Consider the following 19564-nt stretch of genomic DNA (forward strand, 5'->3'; position numbering starts at 1 on the left):
GCTGTAAGGGTTGTTCATATCAAAAATTGTTTCAAGACAAAAGTTTTAGGTAATGTTTAGAGGACTAATGTCCACTTTAAACCAATTTGATACTGTGCCTATTAAGGGAGGTATGATTTTCAAAACCCCATTGTTTCCACCCCTTGGGCGAATGGTTGGTGATATCAAAAAACTTTACTTAGATAACTTTTAGGCACTTATTCAAAGAATAGTAGAAACTTTAAATGAATTTGATATTTTACTTAATAAGAAAGTTATAGTGATATTTTTTTTCGAAAAAGGCCCCCCATTTCCACTCCGATGGTTTGATTTAGTCCATTAGCAAACTCGACTGAGATTTTGAGTCGTTATATTTTATGTATCAATTTGAAAGTGATAGGTACAAAATTGCAACCCACCGGGTTGATCTAGTGGTTAACGCGTCTTCCCAAATCAGCTGATTTGGAAGTCGAGAGTTACAGCTTTCAAGTCCTAGTAAAGCCAGTTATTTTTACACGGATTGAATACTAGATCGTGGATACAGGTGTTCTTTGGTGGTTGGGTTTCAATTAACCACACATCTCAGGAATGGTCGAACTGAGAATGTACAAGACTACACTTCATTTACACTCATACATATCATCCTCTGAAGAATTATCTAAACGGTAGTTACCGGAGGCTAAACAGGAAAAAGAAAGAAAGGTACAAAATTGCGGTAGTTATTGTGTCCACAAGAAAGTGAAAATATATATATATATATAAACTTTTGAACTGATGATGGTTTTGTGGTCTGGGGGATGTGAACGCAAAGATATGTCAAAATTTTCCGGAAGTCAAATCATGATACCCATTACAATTACAACTCCTCATTTTTCAGCAAATATTTTACTATTTTCTATCTGAGACACCAAATGCATTAATATAAACAGATGGATTGAAGCAGAATGATGCCATTGGATGCGATTTTGTTGTAATTGACAGAATTTATGTGTTTGGTCTACCTGGTATTGCAAGTGTTGAGAGTGCTGAACTGTATGCTATCAATATGGCTTTGAATATCATTAAATCAAAACATCATCACATCCTTATCTGTAGCGATTCATGTAGAGCTCTTCAAGCTTTAGAAAATTTATATTAGATTTATTATATTATAAATTTTCTATAGAGGGAGTAGGTTCCTCTATTCCACTGATGTTTCATAAATCATTTCACCTCTAAAAACACCTTGGGGACAAAGTTCATTGGCAATCTCACTAATGTCCATCTACAGACAATCCCCTTAAAAAATTACTTCTCAGATAGTATTCAAGGTTTTGTGACATTCTGCACATTTACTGCTCATATTATTCAGTCGTAAAAGCAATCTACTCTGCTCATCACTAAAAGTCTCTGTCAGTATCGATCCGTCTCTCAGTTTCCTGACATTGTTAGGAGAAACACTTAAACCCATTATCAGGAAATGCGAAACCTTATGAAACCTTCCTGATTACTCCAAAGTACTACAAATCTAAAGTTTGTATATTATAGGTAGGACTTATTGCCATTTAAATTATTAGTTTATTGGGTAATGTTATCCTCGTCAGATAAAGATAAGTCTTTTCACAAGACTATAATATTGGTGGTTTTTTCAGATGGACAACCAACAACCATAAGATTTTCTTTCTTTATTAATTTTTATTTCACAAATACTGGGGTAATGTAATATCACCTGTGTAGAGCCCATGCGTACAGAGGCTAAAGCTAAATACAACTGGATATACCCAGAGGACATTGGATCAACATAGTGAGTTTTGATCAATCAGGAAACTATCGTCCTGACGATAGTTTCCAGTTTGGGTTACGGTTGCTTTTCATAAGGCACCAAGTGCTTGTATGTGTATTGTGTAAAAGGTTCAGCAGCTCCATTTGTAGTGGGAAGGAAAGCTTTAGAGTTTAGGGTCATGGGTATACCAACCCCCAAAGTCTTAAAAGTAAGACTCCTCATTGGGGTTCAACATTGAGACATGTTTTTTTTTCACCCAAATGTCATATTACATTTCAATTAAATAGCTTTCTTTTGGTCATTTTGAGGAACATAAACTAAAAATGAATTCTCGAACTAAAATGAAGAATTACCCATCACTTATTTTTAATATGATTTATAAAACAAACTTAGTAAAAAGCAAATATTATTTAACTTATTTTCTATTAAATTTGTAAAATTGTAATATTTTGAGAAATGATAATCTTTTTTAGATTTTAATTTAAAGTTTCACAATTTGGGTTTTATACGTAGGGGTTAAAAACAATTAAATCTATGAGATTCAAGTAACCTAAATTTTGTAAAAAATATACATTTTACTGGATGAACATATTGTAATAATTGGTTTTCAGGATCATGGTGAAGGAACAGTTCTTGATGAAAGAACATTTCAGTTTATAGAAAAAAAAGGAAAACACTTTGATGATGAGTGCTTAAATTCATTTTTAAGTAACGTAGATACAGTAATCATGATTGTTTAAAGAACAGTTTCATTCATGATGATGAGAAAAAATTTATGTGTAAAATTTGTCAGAAATTGTTTAGGTGCAGTGACAATTTAAGGCAACACTTGTTGAATAATACCAATGAAAAAAAATTTATTTGTAAGAAATCTTTCAGTCAGAATAATGATTTAAAGCAATGCCTTTCTGTCCGTACTGGTGAGAAAAAATTCATATGTAATTATTGTCAGAAGTCTTTTAGAGAAAAATGTACATTAACGAATCATATCCACATTCACACTGGTGAGAAAAATTTCATGTGCAATTTCTGTCAGAAATCTTTTAGTGCGAGATCTAATTTATTAACACATCTGCATTCACATTGATGGAAAAATATTCACATGTAATTATTGTCAGAAGTCTTTCAGATAGAAATGTTATTTAAAGTGTCACCTGCCTATTCATACTGGTGAGAAAAATTTCACATGTAGTGTTTGCAAAAAGTGTTTTAGACATAAATCTAATTTAACACGTCACCTGCTTGTTCATACTGGTGAGAAAAATTTAAAATGTAATGTTTGTAATAAGTGTTTTAGACATAAATCTCATTTAATGCTTCACCTGCCTATTCATACTGGTGAAAAAAAATTCACATGTAATTATTATCAAAAATCTTTTATTCAGAACTCTACTTTAAAAAGACATTGTTTCATTCATACTGGTGAGAAAAGTTTCACATGTAAATATTGTCAAAAGTCTTTTAGTCAGAAATCTACTTTAAAAAGACATATCATCATTCATAGTGATGAAAAATAAATTCACATATAATTATTGTCAGAAGTATTTTAGAAAAACATCTAATTAAAGAAACATCTGCTGATCCATTCAGGGAAAAAATTCTTATGTAATATTTGTGTAAATAAAAATGGAGGTTATTCTCATTTCTGAAAAGGTACTGAATGTAAAACTATAACTTTATTAAAAAAATGAATCATATTCTAAATCAACGCCTATTTTCATTTTAAATTGTTTTATTAAGAATTCATTTAAATAGAAAAATATGTTTCCTTAACGGTTACAGAAAACTTGGAAACTTTTTTCTTGTAATTAGCAACTGTTCTGTACAAAAGAAATTGTAAACTATGCAAACTTACATTAAAATATAGAATATTTTGTTTCTCTTATCAAGTTTCAGGTTATCTCAATATTTATTTTAGCAATATTGAAAAACGTTTTAGCATAATATTAAAAAAATGTTTAAACACGTAACATTTAGATGTATTATTTTATATAAACTTAATTTTAATGAATTCTTCAATCCTTCATTGTTGAAGGTAGTAAACGTAGTTAAAAAACAGAATGTTTTTTAAGGAAAAATAATTTGTAAAAGCAAAATGTGTATAGATGTCTAGTAATATAACAGAAATATATGATACAGAGTTATAAAGTTAATTCACTTGAAGTTTAATTAAAATTGAATCGCTATTCAAGTAGATCTGATGTTACATATATAAAGTATTGGTTTAGTAAAAATGAATTGTGTTTTATCAAATATTGTGGTTTGTACACAAATGTTTGTTATGTATGTAGACAAATTATTGTAATAACATAAATGTGTTGTTAAAACATGTTAGGTTATATTTATTTATTGATGATTCATTGCAGTCAAAATAAAAACAGTGCATATTTTTAAACAATAAATATAAGGGAAAATAAATATTTGTGATGCAATAAATTTATGTAACCATGTTAAATCAATTCTAATACTTACATAGATTTATTAAAGCAAATAACCTTGAAGTAATATTTCAGTAAGTGTAATTTTTGTTAGTATTAACTCTACATTTTAATTAAATATCTATTTTAGATGTTGACATTATGAAGTATTTATTATCATTAATATTAAAGATAATATTAATATATAGAAAATTATAGAAGTATCCTATTATTCATGTAGGATACTGAATGAAACATTAAGCTTACAGGTTTTTAAAAGCAAAGTATTTTATTGTTCTAAGTGATAGCCATTAATTGCCTTAGACTCTTAATTTTTATAGCGGCTACTATATTTACTCTACATTTAATAATGCACATTCATTACACATCATCATACTATGAATGGGATAATCGCTTCCCTTCAAACTATGTTGCAAGGTGACTTCAGAAAACTGTAATGCAGCGTAATCTTGTTGAGGATCAGCACCTGCACCAATTTGTAATATTTATGAAGACTAAGGCTTCACCACCAACTTAGCAGTCTTCTGCCAAATTGTAGTGCTAGTTCAGCATGACTGAAGACTAGTGATTGCAAAAAAACCTTCTACTTCTATTCTCTTCTCAAAAGCTCAACCTTGTCGTGAACGTTAAATCTTGTCGTTAAAAGTTATCCTGGAAATTCAAAACTGTCTTGCAACTAATTGAGGTGATAATTACATTCTTTCACGATTGTTTTATAATACAAGCTTATTGCTAGGATTCTAAATTGTGTGAGACTAGGTGGTCAGAGAAATACAAGAGCATCCATGTTTTTAAGGATCACTTCTTTGATACTGTTAATGCAATAGAAACCTTAGCTGAAGAGAGAATGCAGCAACAAGGAAAAATGTTTATCAAACATTTACAGCAACAAGTAGATCTTCATTTATTATGTAAGTAGCATCATTAATTGCTAATTTTTCTGCTACACTAGAACCCATAACAAATGCACTTCAATTGAAGACATTTGACATAGTCATCCCAATTCGTAGGGAGAAGACACACACCTTGTGATGTTACCAGTTGTCACACCACCCTCTCCATTCCAAGCCCTGAGGGGCTTTACCGGAGGTCGTCTTTAGACCCTCTAACTGATTACATCTCACAGTCATAAGCCAGGCCTCGGGATGCCATCGATGTAAATGCCTCGGCAGACATTTGCATCAATAAAATACAAATCAAATTTTGCCTTCATGTAGGCCTCAAATGGACATCTTTACATCCAGTCTAACATGATTCTCTCAAACTAAATAACTGAAACCACAGAAGCGTGAGCCCTACTCATAGTCCAGATTTGACAGCACTGTTCGTGACTGTGAATGCCTCAGAAAATTCTCAGATTTGAAAGTTAAATCAGTGCTACGCTCATACCAATCAAAATTATGTTTTACGCAACATAGAAATTCAGACTTACACCAAATAAGTCGACCAATTTAGGTCACCTAACAAGGGGAATGTAACCTCATTCATTGTGATATACTGATTGGGGGAAACCCATCCAATTGCGCCTAAATCAGACACAAAGGAAACCAACACATTCAAACTATTTTTGACATGCTAAGAGTTCATCGGGAAAATACGGAGATCGTTATGCTGTTTTAAAAGAAGCAGCAGACAACTTAGCAATGCATTTAAATGTTGTTATAATTGCCACTCGGATTGCTGGCCTGTAGAAACATAGAAGCAATCATCCAGCTAAAAATTCATCCGAATTGTGGAGGTCTCTAATAATCCTTACTGGGATTCATAAAAATGTAAAATGTAATTCATGAAGTCCCAGATATAATTGAGGTTTTAAAAAAGAGCGAATAGTTTTTCCCTACAATTAGAAAGACTCTGCTGATACTTTCACAGCCCTTCACAACTTGTATTATGAAGTGTTCATTTAGCACTCTTTACATAACTAAGAAGTACCATTGGTGAAAACCGGTTAAGGATTAGCTATGTTAAGCATTCACTGACAGTGGGTTTTTGATAACAAGAAGTAATTAGTTGCAGCTGTAGTTAGACAGTCTGAATCTAATCCTTGCAAACTAATATTATACATTTGTTTTTTCCAAATAAATATTTTATTCTTCCTTTTGTTATTATGTATTATTGCACAGCTTTCCCCTCCTAATGGACTACCATTTCCCCATGAAAGAAGTTAAATTCAGAAAGGTGCCCCCCTTACATTTTGAGCTGGATATGCTCCCATCTGAAATGTTACTACTCCATGCTGGTTCATCGTATACAGTTTCCTGTCGAGTTCAGACAATAATGAGATGGTAATTTTGTAAACCTTTCAATAAAGTTTTCTAAAACTTCTTTAGTATTATTATTGATTTAAATTTTGGCTTAGAGACAATAGCATTATTATTTGACACACATAATCCATGACCCCAGGAACAGCAAAGAATTGTGTGCTTTCCACTCAATTCACCCAAGCTGAATGTACTCTGGAATATTTTTTTACTAACACATACAATTTCTCTTCGTGTTGTCTTTATTCTATGATTATATATGGCATTTCTTTGGTCACTTCTACATTCTTTTATTTGTTTTTTTTTGTTTCTTTTGTCTTGATTTTTGTTACTATACTTTGTTAAGTGAAACAATGTATATTTCCATTTGGTACCACAGCAATGTTTCTCAAAACATTTCTTAATTTAATAACTGAAGTGATATCTCTATGTTAAAATGGGTGACATACCAGATGGCACTTACATTTGAAATCTCATATAACCTAAAACAAGTTTTATAACACAACCAATCCTAATATTTAGTGTTACAAGAATATCAGTTGTAAACAACAAATTTTAAAGTGCATGTTACAGTTAATATGCACTTCATTTTATAATATAAATGAAGCAAATGAAAAACTTGACTCTAAGCAATTGTTTGCATTAGAACTAACAGCAGTACGATAACTCATAAGAAAGATTAACATACAAGGAAACACACAAGGATTTAATTGATATCCACTATCAATTTTTTTTTTTTTTAAATAAAAGTTCTTGCTGTTAGAAAATGTTCTTGCTTTTACAAAATTTTGTTTTGTAAAATTTCATACCAATATCTAAAACCCGCCAAAATCGGATATATGTAACAATTTTTTTGCCACTCCCTAGGTAGTTTTCTTGTTTCACTGGTTAGTACTTCTTCAATACCACAATAAAATGATTATGGTCCTATGAATATAAAAAATCCTTTCGTGTCTTTAAGTGATGTTTGTTATATAATGAGGTGCTTAATTTTTTAAATAGTTAAAAAGCTGGTCTCCATTCAGTTTCATTTTCACAAATATCAAAAGTGAACAGGTTGAAAGGCGTTGAAATAAATGCTATATTTTTGCTGTGTGTGGAAAATTCTTAACTGTTAAATTGTCAGTAAACTAAAAAATATAAGTTGGTGTTTGGCTATTCCAATGGTAATTTTTGGATATTGCTTTTGTTTTTCAGTTGTTGAAAGTTAAATCATTTGATTACACCTTTTTAAATGTATGAACAATAGCATGATATAGAATTATTTCAACATGAATTTTTCTTTGCAATTTGATTGAGAGATGTTTTAATCTAAAAAATATGACTTCTAGTTGATATAAATTTATTTTTGTATTAAATTATATGATAAGTTTTAATAATTTTACTTCATTAATAAAACAAAATAAACATTTAAAAAACCAGCAATTTTTACTTCTTTAGTAATAGCAAATCTAATAGTCAAATTTAACTGATTATATTGAAGGCAGTCAGTCTGTCATTAGGCCATCTGTTTAAAGTAATCAAGTTAAAATTTGGCATGAAAATCATTATGAATTATAATAGTAGCTACTATGCATAAAAAATTAAAATCATACTAGTAAATACTTAAACTTTCTCATACACAAATAAAAAGAAATTTCCAAATGAGCCAATTTTTATATCTTCTTGAAAATATTGAAAATATTCCACTACTGCTGACTAAGTTTCTTTTAAACATATCATTAGCAGATATTTCGTGTTTTGTTGCTGAATGGCTTTGACGGTATGTGGCGCCTTATACACTTATGGTAGCTCTAAAAATGGCTGTTGTTGTCGCAGATTGGCTTTGACGAGTTGTGGCAATGTAAAAACTTTATAGTAGCCCTGAGATGGGCTGTTGTTGTCACCAAATGGCTTCAATTATACGTTGTAATTTAAAACCTTGTGGTGGCTCTGAAAAGGGGCGTTTTTTGCGTTAGCTCTGAGAAGAGTTGTTGAGTCCGGAAACTGTTCTTAAGCAAAGTCGACTTGACAGTAGTCGGGGAGTTAAGGCTCATCCATTGAAATCTTTCACCAGCATGGTCAAAGTAGTTCTCCTTGAGCAATCCTATGCTGTTAAGGCTGCCAGCCAGGGCGATTGAAGCTGGGGTGGGAAGGTATCATCTGCATCTGGCGGGCTGGCCAGGCCTCCAACTTCGGCGGAGATGTTGGCATCCACTGGGAGGTCCCTTGTTGAGGTAGCCAAGGAAATTTCTGTTTTCTTCCATCTTCTTCTTGTTGGTATATTTTCCAGGTGGTGGTCGACGATGAATTGAAAATATACTCTCATATATGTATTTTTTTATTGGAGCCTATGAATGGTGGAGCTGCATCGCCGCTATGGTGGAAGAACTGCACGGTCATCTGTGTGGCAGGAGTGACTCTTGTACAATTGTGCAAGTATGTAATTTATATTTTACTTCGCTGACGTCTGAGCTGCTACTGTTGCTGTCTCCCAATATTAAGTTAGTCATATATGTGGTAACAACTTATAATATTGTAACTGCTGAAAGATCTCTCCACCTGTCACTGTAATTTTAATAATAAAATGTTGACTTCCTTTGATTTCAAACAACTTCTTACAGTTTTACCAAGACTATTTCACCCAGATTTGTCATATTAAATTTAGATATGCTTCTGAAACTAGGTAATACCTTCCATTTTATAATGTAACCTTTTATTGAGAATATTAAAATTATTTACAGATCATTTTACATGAAACTGTTCTAATGAGACTTTAAAATGCCACTTGTCACATGTTTTTTAAATATTTTGTACTTCCTTTCTCCAATTGTTACACTCTATAGCCATCTCCTACTTTGCTTTGTAAATAGTTGAAGGTTCTGTATAAATATTTAAATTTACTATCAGTAAATAGTCATTTATTTTTTCCTGTTACTCCAGATGATCTATTCAGTGGGAGAAGCATATAGGAGTGCCTAATAACCAAATAGGATAGCACCATAGGAATACTTCATTAGATTAACCAATAGTATTCTTCTGACTTCTGACACCACTGGCAATCAGTCTTATTAATTTTATATATTACCCAGGTTCATGTGTGACAGCTGATAGAATACAGCAAAGACAATCACATTAAATTTTTCTAGAAATCTGTCGTCCATCCAATGATGTGTGAATACGTTTTCAGAAGTTAATAGGGTTTTAGAATGAGCTTTAACAATTAATTATCTTGATCATGTGAAATATCAGATTATACACATTGTGCTCTGATATCTTAACATTTACTGCAATGATCATGCATTACCTCTGAGGAAGTGGAAAAATGTTTTTTGTAATCAAAATTAAATGTCATTAGATCAATTTTACTTTCTTAACAAGTAAATAAAAATGTTGTATTTAAACACACAATAACTGACAACTCTAAATGAATGCCAGCTGACAAACTGGAAATAATTCTTTTGAAACACAAGCCTGCAAAATTTGGGTTGTGTGTGGAATGTTTTTTAAGTTTTGATAATTGATTCCTATGTATTTTTTAGCACTAAATCTGAAAATAAACTTCATTTTTTACCATCATTTCAGGAGTTTTCACAAATCTCAAAATTTGTAAAAGTTGAAAACTTTTACAAATTGCGAAAATGCAATGCTATAAAATAGATAATACATCTTTTTAAAAATAATTAATATAATATATTCACTTTATTGGCTTACACTATGCATTCTGATAGCTAAACAGTTGAATGGTCTGAAGAGGAGGGTGGTTGAAGATGATGAAACGGTGGGAGAGCTTGGCTGACAGGTTGTGACAAAACTTACAAAATTAAACATATTTATTGGCAACTATCCGTGCCGCTCATGTACTGTGCAACTACTATCAGTGCTGTTTCAACCATCAGTGTACATAAATTGATTTTTTCTATCAAACGTTCTGTCATTCTGTGATCAAACGTGTTTTTGACAATGGAAAATATATTTTCAGGCCATAAAGCAAAACTTTCCATTTTGAAAATTGCTTCAAGAGCCTAGAAAAATTGTGCAGATTAATTTTGTTACATTTGTCGTAAGTTAATGATGGAAAGGCAAAAAAGAAATATAACAGGTTCATTTGATAAGTGTACCGCTCGTATTTCAGGGTGAAAATAGATTAAGACAGATCAAGGCACCCTAGTATATTTGATACACATGTATTCAAGGACTTAGACAGTGGTAAAAGAGTGAACAAGAAGCATTCAGATTTGGGAGTTCCAATGGTGTGGCGAAAGCAAACCATAGAATTAGTCTTCTGCACTGTACATGGACTTTTGACTCAATTTAACATTCTGTGTGAAAGTACCGATTGCAGATTGTTCATAGATTCATCCAAAAGAAATCTCACAGTTTTCTTCCTTCACAATGGGAATATGAATCCGTCAATAACCTTTGGACATTCTGTCCATTTAAATAAGGATTACAATAATTTGCATTCCCTCAATGAAATTAAATATGGCAATCATAAGTAAAATATGTGTGGTGATTTCAAAATAATGCTGATGCTCCTAGGACAGCAAGAAGGATACACAAAGTTTCCTTGTTTTTTTGTGTGAATGGGATAACAGAGATAGAGAAAATCCTTGGATAAGGAAAGATTGGCCAAAAAGAGCTTCATTAGAACCTGGAACCAAAAATGTTCTTCGTGAAGTTCTCATTGATCCGAATAAAGTTCTCCTTCCACCTATGCATATCAAGTTAGGCTTGATGAAGCGATTTATCAAAGTCTTACCAAAAGAAGATAAATGTTTTAAATATATCTGTGACATATTTCCAGTCTTATCAACCACCAAATTAAAAGAGGATGTCTTTACTGGTCCTGCCATTAGGAAACTTCTCAAAGATGGTAATTTTGAACTTAATAATAAGAATGATCTGTACTTCAAATCAATTATTGAGAACATGCTGCAGAAGTACAAAAATTAAGGCTGTTCAGTGAACTTGAAAGGTTCATTTGCTAAATTCATATGCCGACTATTTTCCTCAAAATTTGGTTGCTGTTAGAGAAGAGATGGGTAAGAGATATCATCAGAAAATGAAAGAAATGGAAAGGAGGTATCAAGGAAAATGGACTCCTACAATGAAGGTAGACTATTGCTGGATATTACATAGAGATTAACTATTACCCAGAGATGAACCCTATAGAGAACATAGAAGAAAAAGCATGAAGCTGAGTCCAAAGAAACTTCGACATATGGAATAAAATTATAGGTATTTTTCATACTTCGTCATTGTGGGTGGGTGAAGAGTGGAAATGGTTTCCAAAGGCCATGGTGTACCTCATAAAAATTAATTAAATAAATAAAAATAAATTAATTTAAAAATGCGTATCACCTGTTTCCAAAGTCAAGAGTTCTTAGGTTCAAATCCTAGTAAAGATACTTCTTATTTTTATATGGATTTCATGGATACCGGTGTTCTTTGGTGGTTGGGTTTCAATTAGCCACATATCTCAGGAATGATAGACCTGAGAGTGTGCAATACTACACTTCATTTACATTCATACATATTATCCTCATTCATCCTCTGAAGTAATACCATACTTAACAGTTCAGGAGGCTAAACAGAAAATAAAGTATAATATTTAAAAATGCACTGTAATAGAAATTAGCCTTATTTTGTGGCAATTTTCATTAGAAATTAAGAGATCAATAATCCACCCACCCACCTCTTCAGACCACTCAACTGTTTAGCTATAAGTATGCACAGTATAAGCCAAAAGCGTGAATGTATATTAATTTATTAAAAAAGAAAAAAGTTTTATACCTATTTTATTGTATCACATTTTTGTAGTTTTTCAACTTTTTACAAATTTTGAAATTTGCAGTTTCCGAAAAATTCTGACGTGATTGAAAAAAATGAAGGTTATTTTCAGATTCAGTGCTAAAAAATGTATAGGAATCACATTATCAAAAATTAAGAACACAACCATCGCAGGCTTGTGTAATTAATTATGGGAATTATTTGATTTTATTAAATATTTTTCATACCATTGTAAATATGCTTAGGATCAGGGAAACCAGAAAATCTAAATGTTGGAAAGCTGGTATAACCAGCAGGTGATCTGTACAAGGTCAAAATCTGCGCCCCATTATTAGTACAATTAGTAATCAGTTTTGTGAGTTATAGCAACTTGTTCAGATTTTTTTTCTGGGCGAAAAACGCTACGGAGTTATCGTCCGGACACAACATATTTGTTGTAACACATAGAGATATTACATTTTACGTCTTAATTAGAATAATAACATTTCAAACTGCCATACAGTAATGAAGAGCTTATGCACACTACAGCAAATTAAATATTTGAGTATAAATGGATTACCCTAAGATTTAATACCCGGAGTTTAAGATTTAAACTCTAAAGTTTCCTTATCATTGCCCAGGATTTGTCGTATGCTTCTGGGGAATTTATATTTTAGATGTAAGGCCGCGAAACATAGTCAATCCACAAGGATGTGGTGCACAGTCAAGTGGCTGTCGCGTTGTACGCGTAATGGAGCGTTCTAATTCGTGAGTAGCTCTCGTGTATGCTAACCGCAATCGGCAAAGGACCACTTCCTCTCGGCGAACTTTTCTGTATGAGGGGTCTTATAGTAGCACAGTATCTTTGACAAGTCGAAGTTTGTTATCAATTGTAGCAGTTCAGTCACTTTGCCACGAATGATGTGTTTTACACAATTAATAAAGTCAGGTGTAATAATACGAGCGGGAAGGACGGTTGCATACATGAGTCTTCAGCAGCAGAATCTGCAAGTTCATTACTCGGAATTCCCACATGGCTAGGAATCCAGCACCGCCAACTTTCTCTTCAGAACTGGGGGAAAGTTACATCGTCATCACATTGGTGATGGGCGATCTGCTTAGAAGTACACCAGTAGCTGGACTGTCTGGCCTGAGGCCAGTGTGAGCGATCATAGGCTTATAACTTATGGTTTACGGAGGCGGTCGAAGAGCTCCAGATTTGGGTCGCTATAACCTAATGAACCTGGATCAAGATAGGCTGCAGCACATGTGCGTAGCTCTACTACAGGGGTTGGGATGGCGTATGGAACGCAACGAGGAGGTGGAATTGGTGGCTGAACGATTTGGTTGGGCTATCAAGACTGATTGCGACAGGGTCCTACGACGGCCTAAGCCAATGGACGGAGTCCTGTGCGGTAGCCAGGCCGCTGATCTAAGCGTGCCCGGAGCTGTGATGACCTCTGTTTCTGAGAGACCGACTGTTAATTGCAGGCGGAAACTTGGAGAAAAAGTGGTGGTCCTCTGATCTTAGCGCAAGGGTCACATCTGCTAGAAAATGGTGCCAGCGCTGCAGTAGCATTGATGATGCGCACGCAGAATATATCCAGATGTACCGGCGCGTTCGTGGAAAATACGTTCATGCCATCAAGGAAGCCAAACTCAAATGTTGGCAGGACTTGATGCGCGGGATACAGGGCAACCCCAGACAGCTTGCAGAACCATGTTACCATTGAACCATGGCCAAAGCCATTGCAAGGCTTGTTCAGTGTTAGATGCGGGCTTGTTGGTCGAGACCAAACTTTAACACCTGTTAATAGTTAAGCACTATTAACACCTGTATCCAGATGCTCCAGCAGGTGAAGCAGAAGTTGGCGTGCGAGCGGGTGTAACACCCTTCCCTGGCGTGCGTGCTGTGGATCCCGTTACATGGACCGGGTGGTCTTCAAATGGCACTGAGAAAGGCACCGGGATTGACCAACTTGACCGGTTATTTTTCACCATCTGCTACCTGTATAAGGAAGCCACTTGGCAGGCTGTTCTCAAAGTGCTTTAGCTGGAGCTTTCCAACTTGTTGGAAGTTAGCTTTGGTGAGGATGCTCTTAAAACCTGGAAGGGATCCGAGTGGGGTCGGCAGTTATCGACCCATCAGCCTCTTGTCGGCTCTCGGTAAGTTGGCGGAAAGGCTATGGAATGGCTCTGGGAAATCATCATGTGAAATTTTTCTAAATCGAGGCCAATTTGGCTTCATGGAAGGGGTTGACACCGAAGATTTTATCTTAAATGCTCTTAACAAGGTGGAAAGCTCAGACTGTATATATGTTTTGTCAGTTTATTGACATAAAGGTAGCAGCATTTCCTTCCTTGTTGCAGTTCTGTCCTCTATGAGTTAGAACACCTCAATGTTCTCGAAGTCCTACAGGCTGTGGTGCGAGACTATTTGTCTAACTGCATGGCTTTGATCAAAGACACGAGCCTGGTTGTGGAAAAGTTCGTAACCAGGGAAAGCCCGCAGAGTTCCTTTCTCAGTCCCCTGCTGAGGAACCTGGTTTTGACGGATTTGTGGGATTGACATTCCCAGAGAGGGTCACAGCCCAGGCTTTCGCCGATGACTGTCTCCTTTTAGTTTGTGGTAATTCACGACCAGCTTGAAGAAAGAGCACAAGCTGTCTTGTCAGCTGCAGAGGCCTGGATGGACAATCAAAATTCAAGAATTTCTGTGCCCAAGACAAAGTATATACTTCTGAAGGGCGCAAAAATTATTGTGCAGTCGAAACCTCCAAATTAAATATAAAGGCTACGTAGTCATCTGAGTTAGAGTTCATAAGTACCTAGGTGGTGTGTTTAATGAGAAATTGCTGTTTAACAAACATATTAAACAAGTAGCGGCAGACGCCATCTCTGTGATGCACAAGCTTAGGAGGATTACTCAGAAGGGCTATGGGCTGCCATCAATTGCACATGGTGTACTGAGGTATCGTCAAAAGTATGATCAGTTACTTGGTGCCCGTGTGGGCGCATAAGTTGGATAGAAATAGAGCACTAATTCTAAATTTTAGGAGTGCCCAGCGCAGAGCCTTGATTGTACGCACTGGTGTTTTTTAAACAACCTCCTATGAAGTTACTTCTGTATTGAAAAGGCTCTCCCAATTGATTTATGGGTGAAACTTTGGGTAGCATGTGGAGATTGCGAAAAGGTAGGGTGGCCTGTATTTGGGATGCAGTTTTGGGCCGAGCCAGTACCAGAACGGTGATTACAATGCATTGAATCTAAATTTTGAACAGTTGCCAATCTCCCGCTTGTGGAGGAGGCTTTAGAGCCTCATGGTATGTCTCAAGTTAATTTTTATGGGCAACGAGGGCCCACGTATTCAACAACCACGGCAATTTGAAGCAATATTAGTTTCTATTAGTTTCCGCCTGGCAACTGATGAGCTGTGTGTCCAGTCGAACAAACACATGATGTTCGACTGCCCCACTCTTAAGGGGCCAGAACTCAGGCTAAATTACAACTTAGAGGTCAAGGGGAAATTTGGCCACTCAAAAGTGGCAAGTCAATGTGGTGTGAGCCGCATTGTCGGATCATGTGGTAGTTCCTTGATGCAGTTGCATTGTTCAACTCGCATCAGTAGTTTACTTAAGGGAATGACAATTACCACGTTGCTGTGAGAAGCTACCCTTGAAATATGGTCTGCCATCAACCAGTAGCTCCAAGCGGTTATAAATGGTGGGCAGGCACTTGCTGGCATTCAGGTACCTAAGCGTGGGAGCAAATTGCCGCCTTCAGAATTAAGTTGATATATTGTAGTACAATAAGTTGATATTATTGTCTTATATTGTAGTACAGACAGGATGCACCTACCTAAATTGGTTTAATATATGATAAGTGAATGGCTGGACACAAAGCAACTAGTGTATTATACCAAGCTTATGCCATTCATGCTATTAGGTTAGCTCTAGGAGCTAGGAGACTGGATGCATAAACTGTGTCAAGACACAGTAGCCCTCCATGGTGCAGAAATACGGTGATTGAATGTCTGCATCATGCTTTAGGATGATTGAATGGGGTGGTGGCAGGAGTAAGGCCAGTAATCCAATCTTCATGGTGAGAACAGAGGTGGCAAAAATTCTACTGAGTAATATTTGTACCCATTAAAATATTCTTTTCCTGTTACAAACAACTCTATGTGCAGGTTATCTATCGAATACTGTCTGGTTTTCCTTATTTGTGTTTATGAATTTTGGAAGTGCTTTGCTCCTTGGAGCACACCATCTGCCACCATATCCTTGAAGAGACCTCAAGATGGTGGTGGGGATTTTGAAGCGTGGGAGGTCAAAGATGTTTTTTTGTTATATCCCTTTAAAGGGATCTTGGTAGTTGGCTGGGTAGATGGTGCTGCGGAAAGTTTATTTGGTGATGTAATGATTAAAGTGGTTTTCAGTAAACCACTGTCAGTGTTCCACTAATATTACTCTTCTTCTTGCCTCTACTCTTAGTCAGCTCTGAAGTAGTGGCTGTGAGTGAGACAACTTGATCAAAAAATATCTTAAGCTGTTTTAATTCACTGCAGTATCTACACTGTTAATACCAGTGTGTGTACGGGTTTGTTTGATGTAACGGATGCAAAAGAGGAGTCTGTTTTTACCAGGTTCCTTAGAGTTAAGCTTCTTTCTATATTGTCTATACAAAGATAGCTTCTGCTCCATACAGATTTTGAGAATTGCCTTCTCTTTTTTAAAAATGGAGCAATCTCATGAGCGAGTTGACTGTGATCCATCACAATTGATGCATTTTTCTTCCTCCTGGCAGTCACTGTCACTGTGACTTTGTTTTGCGCGTTGAGTTCATATTGATATGTTCGAGCAAGAAGTTGTAGTGTGGCCACATCTTTGACACTGAAAATATCACCCGGGGTTGGGAATGAATCATTGTACTCGTATAGACAGGCAACCTACTTTTATTTTCTCCGGTGGTACGGAAAGGTTAAACGTTAAGTTAAGAAAGGGAGTAGGTTCCTCCATTCCACTGATTTTTCATAAATCATTTCACCTTAAACACCTTGAGGATGAAGTTCATGGGCAGTTTCACTAGTGTTCATCTATAGATGATCCCAGCAAAGAATTACTCCTCAGATATTATTCAAGGTTTTGTGGCTTATCTCACTTACACTAATACCGTCCATACTGATCAGATGTAAGAGCGAATCGACCCTTCTCATCACTAAACGTCTATCAAAATCGATCCATCTCTTGATTTTCTAAAATTCTTAGGGGAATCACTTAATCCAGTTATTAGCTTATTTATCAGGAAATGCGAGACCTTATGAAGGGAGTCATCTTCCTGATTACTCCAAAGAACTGTAAATATAAATTTTCTACATTGTAGGCAGGACTTATTACTATTTAAATTATTTTCTTGCATTATGTTATGCTCATCAGACAAATGTGAGTGAGGTCTTTTCTCAAGACTAATGGTTAGATAGACCACCAACCACCATAGGGATTTTTGAAGACTATTAATTTTGGTTCCATGAGTATTGGGGAAATAATACCACCTCCTGCAGAACCCATGTGTACATAAGCTAGAGCTAATGCATCTGGGTTCAGCCAGGTGCCCAGAGAACATTGTTCAAGACTCTCTATGTAGAGACATCCTCCCATTGACATGATAATTTTAATTTTGAGTTACGGTTGCATTTCATAAGGCAACATCACAGTAAGTGTAAGAAGAAACAGCATAAGATGTGTTGTGTTGCTATGTAGGGCTGTTGTAATTTGTGTGGTGTTTATGGTGCGATTTAAAAGGTTCAGCAGCTCAATTTTTAGTGAGAAGGAGAGCTGCAGAGAATAAGAGATCATGGGACGCCAACCCCCAAATTCTTAACAGTAAGACTCCCTGTCGGGGTTACAACATTGAGACATTTTTTTTTCATCACAATGTCTTATTACATTTCAATTAAATAAGTTCTTTTGATCCATTTTAAGGAGGAAGATAAACTAAAATCATTTTGAGGATTCTTGAACTAAAATCAGGAATTACCTGCCACTTTTATTGACAAAATAATATAATTTATTTCTAATGTGACTACAAAACAAACTTAGTAAAAAGCAATATTTAACCTATTTTTTTATTAAAATTGTAAGTTTGATTGAAAAATAATCAAGTTTTCTAGATTTTAATTTAAAGTATCACTATTTGGATTTCATGCGTAGGGGTTAAACAATTAAATCTACTAGATTCATGTAACCTAAAGTTTATAATGACATTTTACTGGATAAACATTGTATTAATTTGTTTGCAGGATCATGGTGAAGGAGCAGTTCTTCATGAAAGAACATCTCAGATTAGAAAAAAAAAAGGAAAACACTGTGATGGATGCTTAAATTCATTTTTAAGTAGTGTAGATTACAATAATGAAGATTGTTTAAAGAACAATTTCATTCATGATGACGAGAAAAAATTCAGGTGTAAAATTTGCCCTAAATCGTGTAGGTGCAGTGACAATTTAAGGCAAAACTTGTTGTTTCACCCTGGTGAGAAAAAATTTACATGTCGATTTTGTAGTAAATCTTTCAGTCGGAACGACAATTTTAAGCAACACCTTTCTGTCCATACTGGTGAGAAAAAATATACATGTAATGTCTGTCAAAAGTCTTTTACTTATAATTCTCGTTTAAAGAAACACTTTTTAATTCATATTGGTGAGAAAAAATTTGCATGTACTTTTTGTCAGAAATCTTTTACACACAGTTCTAATTTAAAAAGACATCTTTCTGTTCATACTGGTGAGAAAAAATTCACGTGTAATTTTTGTCAGAAATCTTTTAGTCAGAGTGGCCATTTAAAGCAACACCTTTTGATTCACACTGGTGAGAAAAAATTCACGTGTAATGTTTGTCAAAAATCGTTCACTCGTAGTTCTACTATGAAGACACACCTTTCCATTCACATTTCTGAGAAAAAATTCATGTGTAGTTATTGTCAGAAGTCTTTTAGTCACAGATCTAATTTAATAACACATATCTCCATTCATATCAGTGAAAAAAAATTCACATGTAATTATTGTCAGAAATCTTTTAGACAAGAATGTCATTTAAAGCGTCATCTGCATATTCATACTGGTGAGAAAAATTTCACGTGTAATATTTGTAAAAAGTGCTTTAGACATGAATCTTCTTTAAGGAGTCACCTGCTCATTCATACAGATGAGAAAAAATTCACATGTAATTTCTGTCAGAAATCTTTTAGTCGGAGATCTAATTTAAAAACGCATATCTCTATTCATACGGGTGAAAAAAAAATTCACATGTAATTATTATCCAAAGTCTTTTAGAGAGAGTTGTAATTTAAAGAGTCACCTGTATATCCATACAGG

The 19564-nt window shown here is 34.7% G+C and overlaps 1 protein-coding gene across 1 annotated transcript in view; it reads left to right on the forward strand.

Moving 5' to 3' along the window:
* Window positions 1-19564, forward strand: part of LOC142317647 (uncharacterized) — a 134286-nt gene that overhangs the window by 12484 nt on the left and 102238 nt on the right. The window contains exon 5 of the mRNA XM_075354202.1: window positions 18491-19498. Within this exon, the coding sequence (XP_075210317.1) occupies window positions 18491-19498 (1008 nt within the window). The remainder of the gene's footprint in view (window positions 1-18490; window positions 19499-19564) is intronic.

Source organism: Lycorma delicatula, chromosome 1, assembly GCF_047948215.1.
Source record: "Lycorma delicatula isolate Av1 chromosome 1, ASM4794821v1, whole genome shotgun sequence".
NCBI lineage: Eukaryota > Metazoa > Arthropoda > Insecta > Hemiptera > Fulgoridae > Lycorma > Lycorma delicatula.